Below are 26994 nucleotides of genomic sequence, written 5' to 3' on the forward strand. Positions count from 1 at the left end.
AAGTCGCAGTCACACAACTCCTTGACTAATTTTCCAGGGCGAGTATGAAATGCTGGCAGATATACGGCGTGAATAAAAGTGGGACTTTTAGGGTTGCAACATTGCAGAGACAGTGCCGAAGCGAACAAAATCACCTCCACACAATGCATGGAGCACAATGTTGCGCACCACGTTGAGCACTGCTAATTTGCAAATCAACGTTCACCCTTTGTTGAACTTTCACATGCAAATTTGCACAGTCAGACAGAGAAAAACAGTGTCTTTGTTAGAGTGGAGTAGCTGTTGGGTCCCATTAGCTTGTTTTGAATAACAACACACTTGTAGACGGCAACATTCTCCAATTTCATGCCATGTCCGTCTTTAATGAAAGGTTCTACCTGCTTCGTCTATGATGATGCTGGCTAATAGAGCTGCTCTGTATGACAACTACAGGGTTGACAGAATTGATATATTTTAGTCTGTGTCCTCCCATCAAACAAGGGAAAGTGATGTCATGAGTAGAGACAGTTGTCCAAAATTCCTTGGACTTTCTAGGTCAACTCTGTTGACACCCTATACATACAGATAAAGAACAACAAAGTTGGTCATCAAGCTAAAGGGATGAAACTTACAGGTAACATCTCTTTTCCACACCAAGCCAACCCATAGTGTGCAAAATTACATCTCCGTTATCACTTTCAGTGTGGTGGGTGAAATATCCTGGATGTGGGTGGCATTGACAGAATGAACAAACCTTAGCCTGTCTGTATCCAGCCGTCACAAGTCCAACACATGGAAGTGTTGTCCCTGTGGAAAGAGGAATCCAAAACACCACCGCCCAACGTGGGGCTCGAACCCACGACCCTGAGATTAAGAGTCTCATGCTCTACCGACTGAGCTAGCCGGGCTATGTACAGCTTTTCAATCGGTTTGAATTTGGATCTGCATTAACACTTGTGGACTGCCAACACTGGGAAAAAACAAAAGTAAAAACGTGAAGTCAATATTCCACTTAAAAAAAATACTGTTTTCTCAGTTTTTTGTCTGAAAAGTGGATGTTTTTGATGCAACCCACCAACATTTAAGTGCTTGTTAAAAAAGAACGAGCAACATTTTTTGTGTCTGAAACTGGACGATCTGTTCTTTCTTTTGATGTATTCCATGTTAACATATTCATAGAACTAAATATTCTGTGGGTGTTGAAAAATCTGTGAATTTTTAACTTTATTTAAAAATGCGGGTGAGGAAAGAGTTAAGCTGACTTTGTGTCCTTTTACACATCGTGCCGGTATCACACAATCAAAAGAGGTGCGACATAACACGAGAGAGAGCAGCGGTCAATCAGCGATCCTGCTCGTCTGCTCTTTTCCCATCACACACAGAACTGATAACCTCATGGATTTATAACAAAGCTTTTCATGTGTTCCAGGATAAACCGACAGTCATTTAATCTGCAACAGATAAGTGAAAAAGATCCTGTCTGTGTGTGTGTGTCTGCTTATGTTCATGCAGCGCTGTGTCAGCACTGTCAAAAGTGTCCACTCGTCTCCTTCCCTCCCTCCACTCAAAACAGCCTTCGACCACACGTCCAGGAGAAAACCGCCCTGATCCGATGGACACTGTGATTTGCAAAGTTTCTGTAAATGTTTTTGAGTGATGGACAAAACATTAAAACGAACGAACAATTGACTTGTGTCTCCTAATTATAGAGACTTGGAGATGGAGAAAGAAAGAAAGAAAAGCCAAAGAGGAGTGAGATTTGGCAGAGGTTAGCAGGAGAGGATAAGCTGTGTTGAGAGGGCACCTGATCTTTGATCTCTCCAACATTGCTTCTCTACATCCAAATCTTCCCACCCTTCTGAAAACACATTGTATGTCTTTGTCCTTTTCTTTCTTTGTCCTCATTTTAGAGCTTTTTTAAATCCCTAATGTTCCTCCCTTTTCCCTCTTCCTTTCTTCATCTCTCAGCTTTCTCGTACACAGTATTTTCTATGATTAAGTCTCTCCATCCTGTAACAAAATGTACCTAACACTTTTCTCCTCCGTCTCTCTTTCTTCCTTTCTTTAATGATCTGTGCTTTCTTGTGCGCTGATTTTAAGTCTCTTTCTTTCCTCTGTAGACACAGCATTTTATTTCTTTCCCTGTCTGTCTCTCGCTTTCTCTCCCTCTTGACTTTTGAGCTCCTTAACATGCCCCCGTATCTGTGACTAATTCTCTCTCCCACTCTTTTCCTCCTTCTTCTCTGTAACATGCCCTCATTTCCATATCGCTCCCTTCCCTCTCCTCTTTTCATTGTTTCATCTTTTTCACAGATTTTGTTTGTCTTTTCAGTTTTAATTTCATTGTTTGTCCCCTTTGTTCTTTTTGCCCTCTCAATTTTGTGCTAAATTTAACAATATTCTTTATATGAGAAACCATATGCAACACAGGTTTGGAGTCAGAAGTGATACCAACTAAATAAAAATCAAAACATCTGGTTCCACGTGGTCCAAAACAACTTGTATTCAAACTGTTTTCTACTGGTTTACACCAGTGGTTCTCAAACTGTCATGGCGGCCCCACTGGTGCGGCATAGAGCTGCTGCAGGTAGGGTGTAGATGACTATGGGAAAAATATGAAATGAAACTAAGTTTAATGAGTGTGATTTATGCACTGATGCCATCATGCTGACCTTTATTTCACAAAAACTAAACTTTGATTTTCTTTATTAGTTGCCAAAATACTTGATAGAAACTGTGGGATGTCTACTCTGTATCGGCTCTGTGAAGTTATTGAATAACAAAGTTTCTAATTCCATTAAACTTTGATGATTTAGGTGCTGTCATGTTCACTATCTCATCAAGTGTTTGTTGGAAGATTGATAAGTGTTGTGGCTGTGGCTGGATGTGTGCAGACAGCTAGAGGCTACTAGCGAGGAGAAATATGCCTCCTGGTAACTTATAATAATAATAATGTTACCTCAAAGCCATAATCTGGCTGTCTGTAATGCATGGTGGAGTCTGACCTGTCCTAAACCCCTAAAAACATGAATTAAAGAAGACAAAATGGAGGGAAATAATGGGAGACAGAAAAGGTAGAAGTGGTGTGCAAAGAGGCACAAGGAGAGATCAGGGTGAGGAAAGGTGAGGAAAAAAAGACGAGAACAAACTCAAGGAAAGGAAGAAATTAACGCCTCTTCCTCCCCATCCTCCCCTCTCATTTTCCTCGCTGGCCTTTCTTTACATCTTCCCCTTTTCTCTAATTGTCAGGAATGCTGACCTCAGCTCACTTGTTTCCATGCCAACTCTCTCTTTCTCACTTAATCTAATCATCACACCATTATTTCACTCCTCCTCCTCCTCCCTCATTGTTCCCTTCTTCTTCTCCTCTCCATCTATCCTTCCTGCGGCTCTCTGCTGTAACCCGCTGACATCGGACAGAATGAGAAACAAATGAACACCGAGTGAAGTGAGGGGGGAAAAAACTGCTGAGTCATGCTTGGAAGAAAATAATTTCATCGTGATAAGGCTCTGGGGAATATTAGATTAGATTATTGTTTCGTCTTTCCCTCCAGTGGTGAAAGAAGAACCTTTGTTGATATCTGTGCAATTACCAATAATGAAAAGTTGCTGAGTCATGGTTGGACAAGAACTATTTCATCATGATAAAGAATTAGATTAGTTTTCTTCGCCCCGTTTCTCTGTCAAGACAAGAAAGTTGTTGATAAGTGGAAAATTACAAATGACAATGAAACGTGTCTGAGTTGAGCACTGAGGGGAATTATTTCATACTGATAAGTCTTTATAGACTAATAAATTAGATTAGACCCACAATTTTTCACTTTTTACAGTAATAGAAGAGGCCACGGTGATTAAAAACAAATAATCACAAACAGAAGTGAGTTAACAAGACGACAACTGAATAAAATCCACATGACTCTGAAAGAAAACAGTATAAAACTGTGGTATTAAAGAAGATTTAAGACTTTTCTGCACATACATATGATCTGTAACTACCTGGTTAAACAGATGAACTGATCATTTCTGATAATAATTTCGATTTTTTTTCCCTGAATACTGAAAATATCCCTTTTTAACTACAGTTAGGGGAGACAGGACTCACAGACTACTTGAAATACAACAGTCGTCTTTAGACATGAGAAACATTATATATGTGCTTTAATTAATAATACAATTGATATATGTTCAGTAATAAGGACAAGAATATAATGTTAAATTTAATACATGAAGTCAGACTGCCCCCCTTGGTGGGAGCAAAAATGGTCAATTAAGCCATGGTGTCTCAAATAAAAGCACACCTCAAAGTAATTACATTACTGCTCCAACAACTAAACATTTTACTTAAGGTTTTTTTTAAGTGGTTTAAGTTCTTTTAGATGTCAGACATTGTATGCATTCAAGGCAAAAGTCTTTCTCTGTTTTTGCAGAAGAGGCAGCTATTCTAGTGGTAATTACATTTTAATTATTAGAATTGTGTTAAAAGCAATTTTACATTTAAATTAAGTGAAATATGTTCATTTTCTAACAGAAAAGAGTGCCAGCACGCAGGCTGCTAATAATTAGTTTCACTGATTAATTGTTGATTATTTGCTCAATTAATTTTGAGTTCTATGTTTCAGAAAATGGTATCAAATGTTGATCAGTGTCCCCCAAAGCCCAAGCTGACATCCTCAAATGTCTCAAATGTTTACTGCCATAAAGGAACAAATAAGCTAAATAATAATAAATAATGTTCATGAGCATGTGCAGAGAAAGTGTCACTCTAGCTTGTTTCTAATGAGAGGGATTGAGTTTGTTACAGCTGAACCCTGTTACACTTGTCTCCCCTACTTCTAAATCAAAGCCATGACACAGTCATCTGTTCACAAGATTCAAACTTTCAGAGGTTTAAAACTGAAGGTGTTATTTCCACCATTAAGTCTGGTTTGTTCTTAGTACAGAGATTTAAATGTGTTTTTTAATGTTTCCAAGTTTGAATGTTTTCCGAGTTTTTTGCGTTTCTGCAATATCACTTAATACTGTTGTGGTTTAGGTAAAAATAACACCTAGCCAGAAACCTGGAAAATACCAAACCATCATCTTACAGAGCTATCCAAAAACATTAATATAAAGAGCCAAAGTCTTAAAAATGCCCATATTAGAGCAGAGTTTCAGCCACACAGGTGTGGAACAATGGCCAAGGCCATGGCCACACATGCACCACCTGTAAATGTTAACCACATGTGTCTCTCTAAGGGGCAGATGGCGGTATATTCCTCGCCCCCCCCACCCCCCCCACCCCCATCTTTCACTCGTTCCATTTCATAAAATATTACAATCACTGCCTTCACCACAACTTCTCTCTCCCTCTTTCTCTCGTGGCTTTAGCCTCTGTCTCTCCATCGTACCGCCGAAGGAAATAAAAAAAGGAGAATAAAAGTGAAGAGGAAGGAGACTGTGAGAAAGACAGGAGGAGGAGGAGAGCGACGAGAGCTGAGGTCACCTTGATCTACAGCCTCCTGTCTACACTGCAGCTGGGGGTCGAAGGGCAAAACACAGGAAACACTTTCAGGGACACACATAGGTTCTTTAACACACAAACACACACACTGGTCTGTTTTTATTTATATTTTATGTGCATCTTCTCTCTCTTGCATCCATCCTTCCTTCTGTTTGCCATGTTTCTTTTCAGACTGCAGCAGAACCAGATTTTCACAATAAGATAAACATCTCAGAAAATACCATAGTTGGTTGGGTTTTTTGGTTGAACAAACAAGTCCTGCAGACATCTAACTTAACAGACCAAGTCTAGTAGACCAAGTTTTAATTAGTTTATTAGTCCTAGGCCTGAAGGATTGTTGCAACAGGCTTTTTCTCTTGTAACACTGAAGTCACTGGCGCACTGCTGCGAACTGTGCTGCAGCTAGTTAGCTAGTTAGCTCACTGTCCTATTGGACACAGCCTCTGAGACCGACCAAGGGCGATTTGATGACGGAGAATACAGTGCTGAGGTTCGGGCGGTGGCTCTAGTTTGCACCTTTAGTGTAGCTGCATCTTGGTGGTGGAAGATTGCATATTCCTTCCAGTTCACTCCCCCATTTGAAAACATAAGTAGACACACATGACTTTGACCTTTAATCAACCAACAACTGGCAGCCGTCCAGAAACAGAGAAACTTTAAAAAAATGGCAGCTTGGATTGTCCATCTAATAGGTACAAGTTTTCTGTTACACCTGCCATATTAGGCCTTATGGAAACCAGAGTTTACCGCTCACCAAATAACTGACATCATCACTGATTTCCTCTCACTTATAATTTCATACTCTGTCTCTGTCCACTGGTCGGGCAGGTTATCAGTGGCAAAGTGTGTGTGTATGTCACTCTGAAAGAGCAAGCTAAAAATACAACACCGGCCTCAACTCACTGAACGGTTACACTGCAAACACACGCAGACACGCACAGACACACAGACGGGAATATTGAGGAAGTCTCGGCTGTGATCCATCATTGGAGGACTGAAAATTATGACACCACAGAGAGAAAGAGGGAGACAGCAAGAGGGGAGTAAAACCGCTCACACCCTTGCACACACACACACATGCGCACATGTGCACGCACGCACACACACACACACGTGTAGCAGCAGACAGTAGAGTCTCTGTGTTGTCAGTAACCACCTTCGAGACCCTGAGGTGTCATAAATGACTTCAAATAGGACGGAGAGAGACGGAGGGATGAGGGAGGAAGAGAGGGGAGAGTGATGCCTGTTATAATGACTTCATTTGACACAGCTACTCTCTAACACCCCCTGCCTCTTCTCTTAAACACCCGTTCAAACACTTTCTGACACACACACACGCTCATGATCTTTCTAAAGCATGCAGCATCTATCTTACTGAATCCTTTTGAGCTTATTCGATCCATTAAGTGGATTTTTGGCAATATTCAATAACTGGAAATCTTGTGCAACAAGAGGATTGTTACATCTTATCTGCTTTATGCAGTTTTGCAGACGACAACTCCATCATTTTTGTTCAAACAGCAGTTTGGTTTCACAGTTTGTGAATCAAGGGAAATACAAGTTAACACAAAGCTCTTACTTAATCGTGACGTGTGCGGGTGACTGGTGGTCTCACATAAGCAGAAATGAAAAATGTCTGTAGACGAGTGGGTTGGTGGTTCAACAGATTATCCCATAAGCTACACCATGCAGGTAGTGGAGGCAGCTATGGTAATAATGTTGTTATAAGTGTTGCACGTGTGCTGTGTGTAGGTCCATTTTCTCCTTCACTGACTTGTAATAAAGTCAATAGCGCCTCTCTCTTTCCCACTTTGAACCCTTATGCCTGTTCTTGCCCTGTGTAACTTGTTGGACTGATTTTGATGAAACTAGATCGTATTTTAGGGAAAAAATGTTTTATGGTTTTCCCTTTGATGTGCTCTGGCAACTGATTTACATTTTTTTCCTGATGTTTTTTTGACAGTAAAGTGAACAGCTGCTAAATGTAGCTGCTCTTAGCTTAACTTAGCTCAGTTGCACTGTTCGGTCTGGCAGCTCAGAGCACCAGGTGAGTGTTAGTGTTTACACCGGTAACACAGGAGCTTTGGACTGCCGGGAAAAGGAGGTTTTCAGGCCTGGGGCGAGGGGCTGCTGGTAGAGAACTTTGTAGTGGAGCTGGTGTCACTGGAGTCAGTATCAGAACTGAAGCAGGCTCAGCAGCCTCTGACAGTAAGGACAAAATGTCATAGATGAAAAGACAGAAGAGGAAATTGATGGAGGAAGCTAAAAAGAAAAAAAAAGGGAGAGTGACTGAGCATGAAGCCAAATGCTGGACTGTCTTTTAGTCATTGGCGAGAGCTTCGTGAAATAAAAGGCTGCATGACAGATGCTGAGCTGGCCTGCTTGCTGTTGGACTGGTAGGTAATATTAACTGTCACACGTCATGTGTTGTTGCATTTGCTTGATGTTTGGTTTTATCAGTAAAGCTGCCCACTCACTATTTTTTTTAAATCAGAAATAATTTAATCTTCACAAATGAACAAGTACAGCTGTCCATATTTACCACAGCGGTGTATAAGTGAAGCTGGAGAAAGCAAACTGCAAAAAATACCAGATTTAACATGATGTTGCTTCAAAGTCGATTAAAATTTCAAAGTGCCTAATCACTTTTTTAGACAACTTTTGACCCTCTTGTGATGTATTAGATCATTTACAGTATTAATGAGGGAAATGGGAAAACTCTCTCTCTAATCTAACCTTAATTTGAGCATGACACAAATAAGTCATGGGGGCAATGAGTAGAGACAAAAAAGAAACAAGACAGAAGAAGAAGAAGAAGAAGAAGAAGAAGAAGAAGAAGAAAAAGAAGAAGAAGAAGAAGAAGAGAAACAGATGTAGACAGAAGGTGTGAAGGAGTAAGACAGCTGGAGAGAGGTACAGTGAAGAAGAAATCCACCAAACTCCCTGTAGACTCATCCACTAAGGGGTTGGTTAATTCACTAGACCCACGAGAACCTTTACTGTGTGTGAGTGTGTTCCTGAGTGTGTGAATAGACCTCTGTGTGGAACCACAGAGGCATTTGGTCATGTTTATATCCTTGTTTTTGGCCTGGGTGAGTGTGTACATATCAGTACGTGTGTGTGTGTGTGTGTGTGCGCGTGTGTGTGCTTGAACTCTGTGAGGGTTCGTCCATACCAGTGGAATGACGTGTAAGGTTGTGTGTTTTCAGTGTGTGTGTCTGCGGACAGAATAGGTAAATAAATACAAACTCATATGAAAGTGTTGTCACCGGAGATTTGTAGAGCATTTGAACTCTGTGTGTGTTTGTGTGTGTGGTGAGTGTGGGAGGGGTAGGTTAATCCTAAATTTACCCTCGGTGGTCGGAGGACTGTGGTCACATCTGGACCCAGTTTTTCTCTGCCTCTCTGTTTTTCTTTGCTCCACTCGTCATTGCCACCTCACCTGTGCTCCTTTCTACACTCTTTCCTCTCCGTTTCCACGCCTCTCATTTAAATATCTGACCAAAAACCTTTCCCGGTGTCCACTTGGATGTCAGAGTGTGTGTGTGTGTTAGTGTGTCCACAGTAATCCTACCTGCTGCTTGAGCTGATGAACCAAACTGTCCTTCTCCCTCTTCAGAGCCGCCACCTCTTCCTGGGTCTTCTTCTTCTTGGATGAAGAGAGCTCGAGCAGGGCGATGTTGGCGTCTTTCTCACTTATGGCTGCCAGCAGCGCCTCTTGTCTGTACAGAGAACAATCATACGTTTTGTTAGCAATCCTACGAATGAACTTAATTGATTTGATTTAATTAAAACCACAATTGCATATTGATTCATTAATAGGTAACCCACCAATTAAGTTTTCATTCACTGCAATAAAAACATATCTTCCTTCATGTTTGATTGACTTATTATGTTCAAAAATCAAAGATTCTTTCCATTTCAATCCAGTGGTATCGAGCCATACAAACAGTTCTTGATTTATTTTCCCAGGTTTTGAGATAGCTGAGGTTTCTGCCTCCACCCAAATACCATGGAGGTGAATAACATTACACTTGTTGTTCTCGCAGCTTTGGACACTGACATTTAAACTATTGAAAAACAACATATTTTTCTTGAACTCTCTCAGATTTTATGCGGTTTATCTGGAGTAGGTAAACAGGGACACAAGATGTTCCTGTTAAATTTTATGAAATGTCATTTTACATTTAACTTCATGAGCACCACAGAAAGAATTCCAGTCACCTCCCTTTTAATCTGGGTGGAGGCAGAAATCCCAGAGATGGATATTTCAAAATCTGGACAAAGGAAACCAAAACTATCTCCATGACTAGATACTAATTTGGGTGTACTTTAATGTTATGGTGAAACCATGGCGTGTCAACAAGTGGGGGGTAAGTCCTTCTGATTGATTTAGGAGGAAAAAATTGGTGTATTTTTGCAAGAATATGGGCCTTCTTGGCGATCAAACATAACGCATACCACATTTACAGTTTGTTCATGATGGAGACCTTAATAACATACGTTCAGTCTTTCTCTTTTGTTCTTCTCCTTAAAATCTATAATCCAATAAAAGAAAAAATGGCAGAAAAAGTGCTCTCTCCCTCCTTTCTGCTGAGGGAACTAGAAAGATCTCTTCATGCTAACAAGCTTAACTAATGGGGAGACATATAACTCTTTGCTGCATGCTGCAAGCCTGCTGCAGCTGCAACGTGCTGCATTCTCTTCTGGTGTAAATATATGTAGTCCACTACCATTCTAATTAACGTATTTTGGTTGCTGTAGACGCTGCGCAGCAGACGCTCAGCGGTTGTGCTGCAATGCCGCACATGTAAAATTGCAGTTACTCTCTAGCCTCTGTCTGTCTTTCAAGCCTCCTCGTCTCTCTATCTCTTCCCTCGGCCAGGATGGTCGGTCTGTCTAACAGATAGATAGAATTCCATGTGGTGAGGAAGCAACAAGCCGCATCCCATCCATCCCATCAGCCACAGATCTGGCCGAGCCTCCTCTGAGGACACCCAAGGCTCCGAATTCTCGGAATTCTGTCCGATTCCAGGGAGAATCTAAATCACAATCAGTGTTTTTTCCACAACCCCGCAGGGCTCCAAGAACACACACAAAGAAGCAAACTTGCATATGAAGGAACAAATATGCTCCTTTTTCGTCTTTAACACTGAATCTTGCTTCTTACATACATTGTATTTTTATGTAAGGAGACACACACATAAAGATATAGTGGTGCAGCGAGGAATGCAGTGATGAGTGTGTCTAAATGAAGACAGATTACATGTTTGGACTGTGCAAAGACCCACAGATTCTTTGGTGAACCTCACTGACCACACTGTCAGCGTACAAGTGTCCCATCATGCATCTGGACTGCTGCTATCCTGTAATGAGCAGCAGCTAAGGGGGTTGAGACGGGGGTTGGTAGATCGATTCTCTCGGCAAGTCTGGTCGCTGTCAGAGTCCTCAGAGCTAATTACTCTTTTGTGAGACTTTTTGTGAGACTTTTCACATTTGTAAATATACATACAATACATTGTGATATTACTGATACTGCAACTTTACATTATATTATACAACTGTACATTTATATTTGTCCATAATTATTTGTGCAAAATTAATACACAAGTTTCAATACCTCACATACTGTAGATGAACATAGAAATGATTTTCTACAAGCCCCTCTTTTTTTTTGGACGCCCAACTTGTCAAATGATTGATTTTGTCTTGATTTACAACAGACACAAGAACTTGGTTAAATTAACAGTATTGTAAATATCCAGTCAAATAAATGCAAGTATTCAATGCAAACATTTGAGAATGTCTGATACTCACATTTATGTTGGTACCCAAAAACATATTGAAGTTCAGTACCTTATTTGTAACCTTTATGTATTAAGTGATGCTTTTGTTGCTGTCAAACTAACAGCAGAAGCCATGGCTGAACAGTCAAAGAACAGAGTGATGCGATGTCAGCGCAAAGCCCTGAGACAAATATATTTCACACCACTGCACACACAGATTGATCAGTAATCATTTTGAAGTCCAGTGCAGAATTACCACAGCATTTAAGACAAAAGATGCTGCCAAAATAGGGAGAATATGAGAATGTGAGACCTCTTTAACAAGCTTTTATTCTTTGCTCACTGTTAGCAGACCTTCCTTTATCCTGCCGTGCTCTCCATATTGCTCCAGAAAGGAAAGACTTGAAAGGAAAGTTACAGATCTAAGGCTGCATATCCACTGGGAACCTTTCTTCCTCACGGTGTTGGCTGCATTGCCTTTGTTACGTTCAGTGGTGAGGACACATTGCCAGCTGAGCTGAGAGCATACTATGTTTTTTAAGTGCCCTCTGACAGCAGAATTATCTAAAGATTTGGCAAAAGAGAGCTGCACTTGAAACAGATTTTAATGATCACATAGCAACAGCAGTAGCCACAACCAGCACTTGTTATAAGCACATGTTTAGCTCTGCTGAGAAGGCCAAGTAGAGAGAGAGAGAGAGTGTGTGTGTGTGTGTGTGTGTGTGTGTGTGCGTGTGTGTGTGTGTGTGACAGAGCTGAAGAGAGAACCATTGAGAGGCCCAGAATGAGACGAGTGCATCTGGAATAAATATCATTTTATCACCGGGGTTTATAAGTGCCATGTGCTGGCAGGTAACTCTCAGATATGGTATAAAACTAGACGCACTGTTAGCTTTAACAAGACTAATGTTCCATTAGCCTTTCTCTGTATGTGTGTAAGTGTGTGTGTGTGTGTGTGATTCAGTATGTGTGTGTGTACCCGTGTTTATATGAAAAAGAAAAGAGAAAGACAGTGACAGTGTTCCAGTGTCTCACAATCGGGAAGAAATGTTCTGATAGGATTAAGAAGCTGAAGCGCTCACATTTTTTAAATTTAGAAACTATTTAAATGGCTAACACGCCGATGTTTAGAAGGAGATTCGAGATTCAAAAAACACTGGTTCTATTAGTAAATTAAATGCAGCCTCCTAATTTCTGTCAGTGAGACCACTGTGCCGGAGGATTGTTGAACCAGGCCCAACTTTTGTCGCAGACAATGCAACATCGTCCAGCAATGCAGAGCAGAGTCAAAAATGTACAAGGCCACATTCCTAGTAGATTACTTTGCAATGTGAACAGAGTAAGTCTACTGTTTATGCTGCAATAAGTGAGACAGAGGATGAAATGATTACCAGCCATGACAGTGTGTGGCTGGTGTTTGTTTTCACCTTGAGAATGTGTGTGTGTGTGTTTGTGTGAGATCTGGGCAGAATGTGGTTCTGGAGACACCTACTTTAGCGGGAAATATGACAGAAGAGTATTTGTGTATTTTGCCAGGTGTTTATATGTCTGTCTGTGGACAAATTTTGTCAACGCGATAGTGTCACAATTATACAGATGCAGTCGCACAACTGCTACAACAGGTGTGTAGTTGAGAACAAAAGGAAGGCGAAGTATGATGATGGATGTGGCCTGAGCAAAGAGAGGGGCAGGAAGTAGGGAAGGAGACAGTGGTCCGCTTACTTTACAGCCTTGGCCTACATTTGTTTTCATTTGTTTTAAGTTGCTGTATCCCAGTTTCAATCATTTCCGCCAACTGTAAAATTTCACCTTGTAGGTCAGAGCGTGTGTGTGTGTGTGTTGCCATGGTAAAATGTGGTCCTGGAGACACTTACTGTAGTGGGAACTACCACAGAGGAAGTTTTGAGCACTTGGCAGATGTTTATACTTCTGTGAACAGATTTTGTCAGAACAATAGCATCACAACTGCGAGATGCAGTCCCGAAACTTTACAGGTGTGTAGTTGAGATCATCATCATATCTGATAACTACTTAATCTCATGCCAACTGCCTACTTCTGCTGTTTTTCCCCCAACATTTGAACTTTGATAACGGTTCAAAATGCTGGATTACATTCAGTGCTAACAGTTTTAGAATCCTAAAAGAGTCTTAAAAATTTTTTTTTACAATATCCATGCATGACAGCTAACAGTACATGTAAAGTTAGGCTAAAATTAGGGTTATGGCAATAAGATATGGATAAAGTTGGGCAACTATAACACTTGAGATTGTGTTTATGGTTCAGTATGGGCCTCTGTCTTAAAGTTGGACGTGTAACGTGCCTTCGCATCACTCCAACGACTTCCGAGGGATTAATAACAGGAAACAGGATTCCTGGGAATACCTGACCATTTTCTGTTTCCTGGGAAAAATGGATAAATATTCATTACATATAGTAATATATTAAGAAACTACTCAGGCCTGTATGCAACTGCTGTGTGTATGCACTGGTGGAACACAGTGAAAGCTTTAAATAATTAATAAACACAAAGCGCCATGAATTCAAACCCTTCTAACTGTTGGTGCAATTAGTATTGTAACTTGTACGCTCTACCATCTAAATTAGGCTAACACAACATGATTTCTTCCACCAGCTTTGTGTGGGAACACTTCAAAAGACTGAGCAACGAAGCGCTGTGTTTTGTGAACGAAGGATCAAATGCGTCGGAGGAGCGGTTTAGTGCGACGTCGCAGACGAAAATGACAAGGGAAAGCCCAAAGCATGCAAGAACAAAGGAGCCATTCTTTATCCAAAACACTTCCCTGGGCGAAATGCTGGCAGTGATGGCAGCATATGACAGATTTACATTCAACAGTAAGCTATGGTAAAATGCAGGACCGAAGAAAGATGGCCGTACTTTCACACTTGACATTTTTCTCTGGCACTGGCTATAAACAATGAGGCTCAGAATCATGTCAAATAATAATCACCAAAAATACATAGAAAACTGGCAACAGGTTGAAGCGTTTCCTACAGGTGGTAATGGTAGTTATATATTTATATGAACATTTCACACATTATTCAAAATTTAACAAGTTTCCATTTACATTATATTCTCGCCTCACTTCCCTTCAGTCATTCTCTCTCACCTATTCACTATCAGAATCTCTCGCCCACCCTGCATTTCTCATCTCTTCCTCTTCACCTCCTCCTCGTCACTCCTTCTATCTCTCTGCCTCTGTAAAGAAGACAGGAGGCATTCTTTCCGTCGTTCGGCGGTCGTGTGCCATGATGTCATCGCCGCGGCGACAAGGCAGACAGTAAGCAGACACACACAAACGCACCAGGCACCTGACCCCAACCCCAACACACACACATGCGGGGGCTCTCTCCTTCCTAAAACCACTTAAGGCCCCTCACTTTATCAGAAACACTAATGCCTGGTCTTAGATCAGTCACATATTTCTACACACACACACATACACACACCAAAGCAGCTTCCCATGTGTGCTGCGTTATCTCTTCCATGCTTTCACCCTCTACTGCAATCTACAGTGTGTGTGTGTGTGTGCGTGCGATAGATGTATGTCTGTGTTTATGACAGCATGTCTTTCTGTAGGTGTGTGTGCTCATAAGGATGTACTGTGTGTGTGAATGTTCACAAGTTGTCTATGTGTGTTCAGGGCTTTATCCATATGTGTGTGCAAGTAAGATTTAAGTGTGTGTCCTTGTGTGTGTGTGTGTGTGTATGTAGAGTAGATTCAGTCCAGTGTGACATTGGCCAGTGTCTGTCTAAGACAAACACAGAGCTATTTTAGAAATAATCCCCTCTCTCTGCTCTCTGTTTCCGACTGAACAAAGCAGCTCTCCATTGTTTTCTGTGACACTGTCTGCTCTGGTTACACACGAGTCTGCTTGTAGGACGCCAGAGTTTACTCTTTAACCCCTGCAGGACGTGGTGCGTGTCAAGCCCGACCTCATTTCTGTGAAGGGAGGTTTCCCTCTACCAACCCATATCTGAGACTTGTTTAGCCCCTTAAATGCCACCTAGACTTTCAGGAAGGTTTTTTCCAAAACTTACTCCACCCTTGTTGACCAATATCAGGAGCTTTGAAGCGAGAGAAATCAGCAGATCCACTTGGCTGGCAACAAGGGATTTAGAAAAATGTGATAATCATATTTACTGTAATCATGAGCAGTGTGTGTTTTGGTTTGCTTCAATCAAAGGAAAACTGAATGAGTTCTGGTGTACTTAAAGGGACCATTCAGATTATTACGAGATTATTATTAGAGGTGTATGATATACTTAGAATGTTTTCACCACTTAGCCTTGCTGTCAGACAACTTTTTCCAATGGGAAACCACTGCTACATAAGCTAAATATTGCTCTCTCTAAACCAACCAAACTCCACAGGTGAAATCAGTAATTTTACCTAACACAATAAGGGAGCTGCTGATCTACTGCTGCCTTGATCAGTTAGTTATTTTGTAGTGTGTGACTTTTGTGAATCTGAACTATTCTTTTAAAACACCAATGTCACACAATAACACAAACTAACTAACAGATCGTGGCAGCGGTAGACCAGTGACCTCTGTGTTTTCACAGGTAAAATTACTATTTTTTCTAATGGAGTTTGGTTGGATTGGAGAGAGAAATATTTGTCTTATATAACGGCAGATTCCCAAAGGAAAAGACAGTCTGATGGCAATGTAAGGTAATGAAAATATTCTAAATATAGTGTAAACTTCAACTTGACTGCTTTGCTTCCAACACTGGTACTCCATGCCAACTGCCTTCTACTGTAGGTAATACAATGACTATCAATAAGTATCTCCTACAACTCCACTTCAAATAATCTGAATTATCCATGCAAATTTGAATTCATTCATATATATTGACTTTAAACAACAAAACAAAGCAAATTCGGCCTATTTTGATCCTGCACCTGAAATCAGCTTGCACTATGGAGTGATGGGGACTGGATCTTGCCTGCGTTATACCATTCAACCTGAACAGCAAAGGTCTTCCTAATTGGAAGATCAAAGAACCTGCAAATCTGCAACAAAATGAAAGCACTAATAGGGTGCTGTTATTTTACTGCAGGTCAAGTTGAATTTGTGGATTTCAGCAGCTGAAATACAGAGCACCAACCTTGTTGCATTGCACGTCTTGGTGTTGAGTTTATATCAAGTTTATTTCAGATTTAGGGATGTGGCCATGCGGATACAAGCTGAGGTCAGATCAGCCTGAGCTGAGTCGCCTAAGGGAAAAAGATGTTCAAAAGATGCAAAATACCAGATAAGCCCATAAGTACAAGACTGAGAAAATGCGTCAAATAGAGCTGTGAGATGTACAGTAAGCAAAGTGTCTATGTTTGATGTATGTGCACCTGGTTTTTACAGATGATGGGACATTTGTAGACTCTGTAGGTTTGTACTTAAAAAGTGGAAGTGAAATGAAAGAAACTTAAATTCCAGCAGAGCGGCAAACTCAGAACAAATTTGCAGAGCACAGAACTGTATAATCATGGCATGCATGCAATAAACTCCTGGATCCTGTCCACATTTTTAGCTGTCTTGTATATTGGAAAGAAAAGGAGAGAAAGACCGTCTGGAATGTTTTAAATAACTGAATTGTAAGAAAAGGTGTGGTTTTAAGAGAGAAGAGAGGAGGAGGAGGAGGTGAGATGAGAGGAGTGAGATACAGGAGGGCACAGCTGGCTTTCTGTGGTAGCTAATGCTGCCTGGAGGCGCACACACACACACACACACACACACACACACACACACACACACACACACACACACACACACACACACACACACACACACACACACAAAAACAGAAGTAGCATAGAGAGACGAGTGGAAGAAATCTGTGATGGACAGAAGAACCTTTCCTGCCAGCCTGTTTCCTCTCTTTTATCTTCATTTCCACTGCTTAAACTCTTTTTCTTTTTATCAGCATTTTGCCTGATTATCAGGTGGCTTTTGGTCGACACACCTCTTTCTCTCTCTGTCTCTCTCTCTCACACACACACACACACACACCTCTACAACAAGCTCTGGTGCTCATGACTGTGCATAATCAACTTGTATGCATGGATATAAAATTAAATCAGTTTCTAATTCCTTCTTCTGTCTTTGCCTCTCTTCATGACTCTCTTAAAAGAAAAGCTATATTTTTTTTTTACATCTTCCTACCAGTGTTTTTTTTTTTTTTTACCAGCTTGATGACTAAGTTTAAAAAACTATTTATTACTTATAAGCTGTGTTCTTACTATGTTTCAGGAATTATGTAAGCCTATATAGCATCTACACTGTCTAGTTACTGAATTATAAAGTTACTAATCCCAGTACAATGCTGTTTCTTTGATGATTTAGATGTTGTCATGCTCACTATCTCGTCTGGTAGTTTGGTGGAAGATTGATAATTGTTAGCTTGGCTGTGGCTGGACATAAGGAGGCAGTTAGAGGCTCCTAGCAGGGAGAAATATGGCTCCTGGTAACTTGCCTCCTTGACTTATTTACATGTAGTTTATCTGATACAAATGTCACTGGCAGTTGTTAATTTTCCGTAAAAAATGTTATCTCCAAGCCATAGTTGGGCTGTCTGTCTTGTTCTCTGTTTCTACACTGGTAAATACAGAATTAGCTGATTCTTAGCCTGGCATTGGTAACGTGTTTCTGCTTGGGCAACACGGGCAGATTCGTCTAATTCCCAGACTAAAATGGACCAGCTGGGCTTCTGCAAGAGAGTGTGTGGTGCAATGGCAGCATGTCTGACTCCAGATCAGAAGGTTGTGTGCTCAAATCACTTCAGGCTAAACAGTGTTAAATATGATTTATGTAGGGAAAATGAAGAGTTTGCTGATGCTATCGTGCTGACCTTTATTTCAGCTAGTTTAAACTTGTGGATCATTTTTTAATAGCTGCTTCCCTTATCAGTGGAGAAGAAGAAGAAGAAGAAGAAGAAGAAGAAGAAGAAGAAGAAGAAGAAGAAGAAGAAGAAGAAGAAGGTTTGAGGCTTTGTTTCCATGTTTCCAGTTTGAGACCTCTACTTCGCTCCAAACCTGATGATGGAAATGTGTCTAATTCACTTTTTTTTTTTTTTTTGTATTTCAAAACTTTGCTTTAAATTTGCTTACCTTTTTCTTCCCCTCTCTGTCTCTCTCTCAAACACACATTCACAAATACACACACACACCGGACACACACAAACACACAGAGCTACTAGTTTAGTTTCTGAGTCTCCAGAATGAGGCCCTGCAGAGCAATATTTCTCTCCCAGCTGACAGCTTTTGTCCTGGGGCAGATAACCAGCGAGCACTGGGCCCCCTATTCTCATCTGCTCCATGCGGACTCTCTCTCACTCTTCTTCTTTCTCGCTCTCTCACACAGACACACACATGTTTGAGGTGTGAACTGCTGCTATGCCTTACAGCTCAAAATTCTGAGGAAAGAAAAAGCAAAGCCAGAAGTATGAAACAGAGCAAGAAAAATGAAGCTGGAGGGCCTCTCTTTTAAGTTTTATATACCATTTAACATGTGCGCTCACAGCTATACATTAAATACATACAACATATAGTATATATATTAGACATGAAGTCGATAGTACCTTTACAGTAAGTGTTCTGAGAGTCCACTACCTCTCGCAGCATCACACACAAACACGCACACACACTTACTGGTTTATAGCCCTACAAGAGAAATCACAGGGCAGTGAATGCACACATCAGAGCAGGTTTTTATGAAACATTTGTTAGTGCTGGCCTGCCATGTGTGCAGCATCAAAGCAGAAACAGCCAATAAAGCTTTGGTTTATAGTAAACCATTTTACTGCAGCTCTCTCACTCCTGCAAAACCGCCAACGCAAAGTTTCACTTCACTAGATTATAACAGAAGTTATTAGAGAAAATGATCGACACCTACCGCAGCTGTTATGTGCATTCAAAACTTTGAAATTGGTCTCATGGGCTACTTTATGCCAAACACATCAAAGGGATAATGGGACTTTGAAAGTGCAGAATAATGATAAAAATTATTATTGGGAATTACAGTTAAGAATGCCCTCTGGGCTTTTGTTCATCGCCAAAAACCAAAATGTGTTTACTGAGCTGGAAAGTTTACTTGTTTATTAAGATGAAAAAATGTCAGTACGGCAGCCAGGTTCTGATTTGAGGAGGGGGGAAGTAACTAAGTACAAATATCTTGTTACTGTTCTTAAGCAGAGTTTCCAGGAATCTGTACTTTACTTGAGTATTTATTTTTCTGACAGCTTTTTACTTTTACTCCCTACATTTGAACACAAATATCTGTACTTTCTACTCCTTACATTTTAAAACAGGTCTTACTTTAGTTTTAACGCATTTGAAGAGAATTGTCACCTGGATGGGACAATAACAAGGAAAGATGCGTCCTTGTTGTATTCATGAATACATATCACAAGGAAATAGGAAAAAAAAAGATTGTGCAACAAGACAATAAAATGACAAAACAAGATGAAAGACGTAGCAAGGTGAAAATTATTTAACAAGACGAAAAAGACGCAAAAAGATGAAAAAGATCTAACAACACAAAACTCAGCCGAAGAAGACTTAACCATGAGGAACAGGTGAGGTTCAGTTAGCTTTGCATAAAAACAGAAATATCCTTAAGACGGCTAATGTTTACTTTAGGTCCTGTACTTTTTCACTTTTACTTGAGTAAAGATGTTGAATCAATAGGTTTTTTTTTTTTACACAAATATCTGTGCCTCTACTTGAGTAAATAATGTGTGTACAAGCCACCTCTGCTGATTTGGTAGAAACTTTGTCCGACTGACGCTGCTTAGATTAAAGCAGCCCACTGTATAATCTACAATAACACAACTGAGAACAGCAGGATTTTTGGCAAAATCTCTGTGAAAGCTGCGTGTGTGTGTGTGTGTTAAACTATAGTGGAAGTGGGTCAGAGACACTGGATATGAATGATTTAGTATGGAGAGAGAAGAGAGGACGAGAGACCATCAGAGAGAATTGGAAAAAGTCGGGGAGAGTGTTAGGAAAATAGGTTAAAGCTGGTGCATAGGATAAGAGTGTGTGTGTGTCTGTGTGTTTGAGAGGGAGAGAAAAGCTCCCCTCAAGGAGCTGTTGTACATCAGAGAGGCTTAAAGAAAGACAGCGAGAAGGCTTACACACACACACACACACACACACACACACACACACACACACAGAAAGAAACAGCATTGACAGGGAAGGGAATAAAATAACTGGAGGATTTGGAGGGAAAACAAATCAAAGAGACGTGAAGAAGGGGGAGCGATGGAGAGAGTAGCGGGAAGGGGAGGCAGAGAGACAAAGACGGTGAGAGGGAGAGAAGAGAGGAGGGCAGGTGGGACTACTGCATGACAGAATGAGGATCTGTTCCTGACACATTTCCCCTTTTTTCTCTTTTAAAAAAAACACTCTCTCCTCTCGCTCCTTCACCCCTTCTCTGTCTCTCTCTCTCACACACACACACGTTTAAAAACACACACTGTGACTAATAAGAAAGGTGTAAAAATGCATTATCCATGGTCCGCGGGAGTTTGCTCTTTCCATGGGACCACACACACACACACACACACACACACACACACACACACACACACACACACACACACACACACACACACTTTGAGTGGTGTGACTAAAGATGCAGCTTTGTCTTCACTGTGCTTCTCTACAGTAAATCCATTTCTACGCTGTGCTACAGAGACCAAGACATCTGCTTACAATCTGTCAGCACAAACTCACTCCTGTAACACTAACCAGTCACAGTAATGGACACCTGTGACTCCCACATGTTTATGAAAGAGGATCTTTTAAAACATTTTTGCTTTATTTGACAATGTGAGAGTGACAAATGCGCTCCTGTCGATCTACTGTAACTGTACAGTGCAGGTTCCCTGTGGCGCGGCGGCTGGTAAAACTGCTCAGAACGGAGACAAACAAAGTGACTCAGAAGCAACTTCACACCTTTTTTAGACGCATTAAACTCAAGCGAAGGCGTCAGTGTGTTTCAAAAAAGGTGGTTGTTGCAAATCAGCAGCCAGACTCAACACCACGAGCGCCTTTGAGAAAAGACTGTCCAAACCTTTGCATCACTCTATGATTTATGCCTCGTTCTATAGGCAGGTTTGCCAGAGAACCAGCTAAAGAAAATGCGTGTAGTGTTAACTGTGGTATTGTCCTTTAAGACCGTTAATCACTGAACTTAAAACTGCTTTACTCAGTCTGTCTTGTTGCATTTCAATACTTCACAGGGTAAAATAACTAGCCATTTTGTACATACTGCACTGCTTCAGCAATAAAGTTTTTACATTGACATGGCAGAGCACTAATGACAGCCACAGTTATTTGCAGAAAGACTATAAAATGACAATTATTTTCATTATCTTTAACAGCCAACTTTCCCATTTTAAGAGCAAAATAAAAGCTTGATTATTGATTTCAGTATGAGAGTTTGGCTAAAACACGATCAATTGTTTCATTTCTTGTCATCTTGCACGTTTATGTGTTCATTTTCTTACTTTGCCGTGTGTATCCTCTGACTTGAGCCAACTTTGCCATTAAGGAAGATAAGGTCTGAAAATGGAAATGGCGTCTTTACATCGTCGTTGTGCAGTAATTTATAACCATGATTACACTGCTGATGTCAGAGCTGTCAGGTTATAATTCTGTCTATTTCTCGCTCCATCTGATGTCTTCCTTGCGCAGCATCTCTTTATTTCTTTTTCAGAGTATCAATCAAGTCTGTCTGACCTGTCCTCCTCTGCCTGCCTGTCTTCTGCAGTTTTATTATTTCCAGAATAGATATGTAATCGTTTGGCGCTCATAACGTACAATCAGAGGCTTTGAAAAAAGGAGAATGTTTTGTTTTCTCCTTTTTTGATATGTTTTCCCTCTTTATTGCTCCCTCTCCCTCTTTAATTGCTGTTTAATGATCTGTTTGATGGCCTGGCATGCAGAAACCTGTAATCAGCTGAGGAAAACAGGCAAGTTTAGGTTTTTTGCCGCATCCTTTTTTCCTTTATCTGCTCTTTCTCTCCACTTGTTTCTTTCTTTGTTCTGATGTGTTTGGTTCTTGTCCATCTTTCTGAAGATTTTGCTCTTGTTTTCAGCTCCTTGTGCTCATTTTAAATCCCCCTCTTATTCAGCTCCACACAGTGCACTTAATTGGTGTGAGAGCTCTGTAATACATGTGCAGATTACACATGAAATTACAATACAGAGGAGTCAGCACTATAAAAAGAGACTTTCTCTTTTTCTCTGCTGTATTATTCAGCTGAAGATCACTGGTTTTCATGGCTTCAGAGACTTTCAGAAAACCCTGTTATTTGAATACAACTTCTAACTGAAGCACGTCTTTTATTGCTTCTATTTTCCTGATTCAATCTCTCCCTCCGTCTCTCACAGGGGAGGAGGGAAGAAAAAAAATCAAAAAGGAAAGAGGAAGACAGCCAGAGTCAGAGAGAAAGAAGAGGGCAAGAAAGGCAAGAACAGAGAGCGCAAGAAAAAAACGGAGAGAAAAGAGGGAAACTGAGAGTGGGGTGCCCTGGTTTGAGCTTGTAAGACTAAGTGTCAAAGCCGTGTGCCCCTTTTTGTCATACTAAGCTCTCAACATGTCTGTCATACACACAAAAAATACACACACACACACACACACACACACACACTGACTTGCCTTGGCACACTGTGGATTAATCTCATTGCTGTCTGAAGGGATCAAAGCGCTTGTCTCTGGCTTATGGCAGCACACCATAAGCATGTGTACATGCATTTGTGTGGGAGGATGTATTTTTATGCACGTGTGTGTGTCTGTGTCTGTGTGTGTATGTGTGTGTGGGTATACATCTCCAAGCATTCCCCTGGGAGTGAAAGCTTCTAAGCAGTCATGCTGTCTCATCTGGTTTTGTAAGTGAGTCTATGTGTGTGTGTGTGTGTGTGTGTGTGTTATTTCTGAAGGCAACATGTACTTCTGACGTTACTGATGGGACAGCTACCGTGTGTGTGTGTTTTTGTTCGTCTTTTACACATGCTGTCATATTGTTAGTGATGGCTTTCCAACTGTGAGGAGCAGAGCTGTCTTTCCATTTAAAATAGGATCTTTGACAACATGCACACAAACTGAGGCACACAAAAACACACACAAAAGCTACAGATGGGCATCACAAGCAAAAATACTATTCAATATTGATTTGGAACTGTTTGAACATCTCTGAACACGGACCCCACAAACGCACAGAGAGAGAGAGCGAGACCAAGACAGTGAGAGTGCCTCTCTCTCTTCTCTCTATGGTGACAACCCAACTGCATTCAATAGGCAATTAATTCATCTTTAAAGGGAGGATGACCCAGTAGGAGACTCTAGTGACCAGAGGATGGGTTCTTTTACGTAACCTGCTATATGAGCTGTGTAGTTTAGAGACTATCATGGATCCAAGATAAAACTGAAGGCCAGGAGAGAAAAAGTTGCAATCACAGCTGGATTTTATGCTTGCTGTAGTGTCTATACATGAGTAAGGGATCAACAGAGGACTTATGAGAAATATGATAATATTTGCAAAATATTTTTTTTTATGCAATCAGAACAGTGAGGACAGATAACAACACTGCTATCTTGCATTTGGGAGTTTAAGCCCATCACAAAATTAACCAGTTTTGTAGAATTTCGTGGCTCCAAAAATTCTAAAATCATCCCTAACAGATGCAGACACACACCACTGATAAGTTTCAGTATGTAGTGACAAAAGTGAGGACACAGGTAGACAGCCTGCCAGACAGAAATGAGGCGATAATGATGTTTCCAGACAGACGAAGCCTCAGAATGGAGAGATGGGTGGAGCGAGTAAAGGAGGAGAGGAAGGCAGGAAGGATGCAAAGGATAAGAGGTGAAAAAGGGTGAAAGTGAAGGTGGGGGTGGGGGGGTACCAGAGCGAAGGATAGAGTGAGGGAGGGTAGGCAGGAATGAAGGGAGGGATGCAGGGAGAGGTTTGAGGGTTAGACGGAGGCTCTGGGTGGGAGATAAAACAAAGAACAGAGCAGCAAAGGAGAAATAAATTGAATTTATAGTGTTCACCTTGAGGCATCAGCCAAGGCTTGCACTGCAGGAGGCTGAAGACAGCAAAGCAGCAACTTGGTGTTTCCGCAGACTTTCTTTATAGTCTAATTGTGCATGTGGAGCAAAATACAGTATTTGTGCATAAACAGACTCACATTCTCCACTTAAAGCTTCACTTTTGATATTCTTTTTGGGTGTATAGAAGTGACTCTGAATGGCACTGCTTGCATTTTTACCCAGTAAATTTCAGTGAATCACTATCCAGCACTGAATTTTGTCACAGCACGAGGCAGCCTCCCCCACACGGAGAAAACAACTAAAGTATCATGTTTTATTTCCCCAATAAAGCAAACACAAGTAATGTCATTCACTTTGTTGCCTGTTGCTGGAACACCTGACCATTTGCAATGGCCAAAGAACATTTTCAAAAGTGCGCCATCCTTGTTTCTCTCAAGGAAACTAAAGAAATAAGGCTCATAACATCATAAACCAACATTAAAGTACTTTGCTTATGCCTGACTTTAGTTCCATTTCTGTTGAAGCCTATGGGAAATGCATGGAGAAGCACACTAAAATCCAACATATCTAAAGTGTATGACTTTTGATGAAGGAATTACTATCAATTGATTATTAAATTCTTAACAGCAGTTAATCAATGAATAATAAGTCATTGCAATCCCTAGTATGCAATCAGAAAATCACTTATTTTCTTATTATTTTAAAATGATCAGAACTTACTCACATTTGCCTCAGACACTTCAGTCCATTAACATTCAAATCAAATGAAACATACCTTGAAAACACATGAAACAAATAACAAATAACTAAATATCAAAATGCCAGTGCCTCTATGACTCAGATTGATAACCTGTGAAACTGAAAGGAGAGAGACGAAGCAGTGGTCTGCTCATTCACCGCTACGCTAACTGTGCTGCAAGTTTATGGTTTCTCTACAGCAGGGTCTTTTCATTGTGACGCCTCTGTGTTTTCTTTTAGTAATAAATGGCCTTTTCAAGCATCATTAATGTTACAATCACCATAACAACCTTGCAAATAAACAGAAATCAGCGTCTTGCTGTTTTATGTTTCTGAACATTTGCTGCAACAGATGAATTCTAATTTTAATGCTCATAAAATCTTATATGCATAATTCTTGGATGCTAAAAATAATGACACATAAATTAGCAGACAATTTTGTGCATACGGTGAGAAGGGTGGAGCACATACTGTAACGTAAGCGGTTACACATTCAATATATATTACAGTGTGAAAGATTGATGGATGAACGGAAGGAGCGAGGGAGACGGAGATGGAGGAAATATAATTTCTTCGGGATATCATGCAGTTCTGTTGGCTTCACTAAGTTGTTGTTGGACAGCTGTCTTTCTCCTTTTTGCTTTCCCTCCTTTTCTCTCCACCGTAAAAACATTTCTGCCTCTGTCCTTTCATTTTATTATCCTCCAACTGTGCCCCCCCTCCTCCAAAAAACAGATTTATAACTTTTGCCCTGACCTCTTTACTCGCTTTTTCTTCTCTTTGTTTTGTGTCATCTCCTCTTCTGCCCATCTTCTCTCCTCTGACCTCGTCTTCTGTCTATTTTTTTATCCTCTCCTCTTCCTGACTGATATTACATCCAAACCGTTAGTGGTATTCACCCTAATTCAATTGGCTATTTCGAAATTGAGAAATATTTGCTGGACCTCATTTTAAATTAATTTACACACATGGTTTTGGATGTGGGCTCCCTAATGACTAAAACACATGAAGAATGCTTTCGAACTGAGGCACAAAAATTATATTCTTTTGCTTCTTCACGTATATTTAAATCATATATGAAATGATCCGTACCACAATCATTGCAGTGAACTCTTTAAGTCTCAACAAAACAAGTTCTGTTCCAAAAACGTTTGATACGTCAGGAACCTTTGTGCTCTGACCTGAATCTTTCAGGCAAAGCTGCATGAGAAGGCTGCAAAATACTGTTTGAGAAAAGTCTACAAATTCAACCACTACTGGCTTCAATATTTACAATAAAGAAGAAAGTAAGAAAGGATGTGTTTTCCATAGTGTTCACAGAGGAAATTTGCTGATTTCTTAGGCATCTTCTTGCCCTCAACTGAGTCTCTCAGGCAAAGCAAATGACATGTTTAAAAACTGCTGTTTGAGCAAAGCTGCAAATTCACTGGAGAGAAAAGAGGAGAGACGGCTGCAAATATTTACAGCAAACCATGTGAGATTCCAACTGTTTAATATGTTTAATTGCAGTGTGGGTAACAAGATATGTTTTAGTGGTGAATTTTTCAAAGCAATCATCATCTTTGCAAAAACACAAAATTTGGAAAAGGCTGCAAAAAGTTGAAATCCTTTTACTAAAACCTACCCTTAAAGGGTTTTTGAGTGGAGTGTCTTTATCCAACTTGAGGGTCTAAGGATAGATGTTGTTGCATGCTGTACAAGTTGTACCGCTTTTTTAAGAAAACTTGTGATTAGCTGCTTTTCAGCTATAGCGCTACAGCGAACTACGCCCATCTTCGAGCCAGCGGGTGCTAATGGCCTCTGGTTTCAAATTCAAGAACAAAAACCATTTGTATTTCCACTATCACACCAATGCCCAGCAATAAAAGCCATAAAACCCGCCCATAATATGCTTCATCAGTGGGAGC

The 26994-nt window shown here is 40.6% G+C and overlaps 1 protein-coding gene and 1 non-coding gene across 10 annotated transcripts in view; both read right to left on the bottom strand.

Annotated features, from left to right (window-relative positions):
- Positions 1-26994, bottom strand: part of LOC146306804 (ELKS/Rab6-interacting/CAST family member 1-like) — a 158535-nt gene that overhangs the window by 30483 nt on the left and 101058 nt on the right. For all 9 annotated transcript variants that reach the window (XR_014768957.1, XR_014768956.1, XR_014768958.1 and 6 more), the window contains one exon: positions 9054-9201. Coding sequence is in view for 6 of the 9 variants with exons in the window: in XM_084710657.1 (XP_084566783.1) it covers positions 9054-9201 (148 nt within the window). In the remaining 3 variants the exon portion in view is untranslated. The remainder of the gene's footprint in view (positions 1-9053; positions 9202-26994) is intronic.
- On the bottom strand, positions 815-887 carry trnak-cuu (transfer RNA lysine (anticodon CUU)). The gene has a single exon. It is a non-coding gene; the product is annotated as a tRNA-Lys (tRNA).

The sequence above is a fragment of the Lutjanus erythropterus genome, chromosome 22, assembly GCF_056507025.1.
Source record: "Lutjanus erythropterus isolate fLutEry1 chromosome 22, fLutEry1.hap2, whole genome shotgun sequence".
NCBI classification, from domain to species: domain Eukaryota; kingdom Metazoa; phylum Chordata; class Actinopteri; order Lutjaniformes; family Lutjanidae; genus Lutjanus; species Lutjanus erythropterus.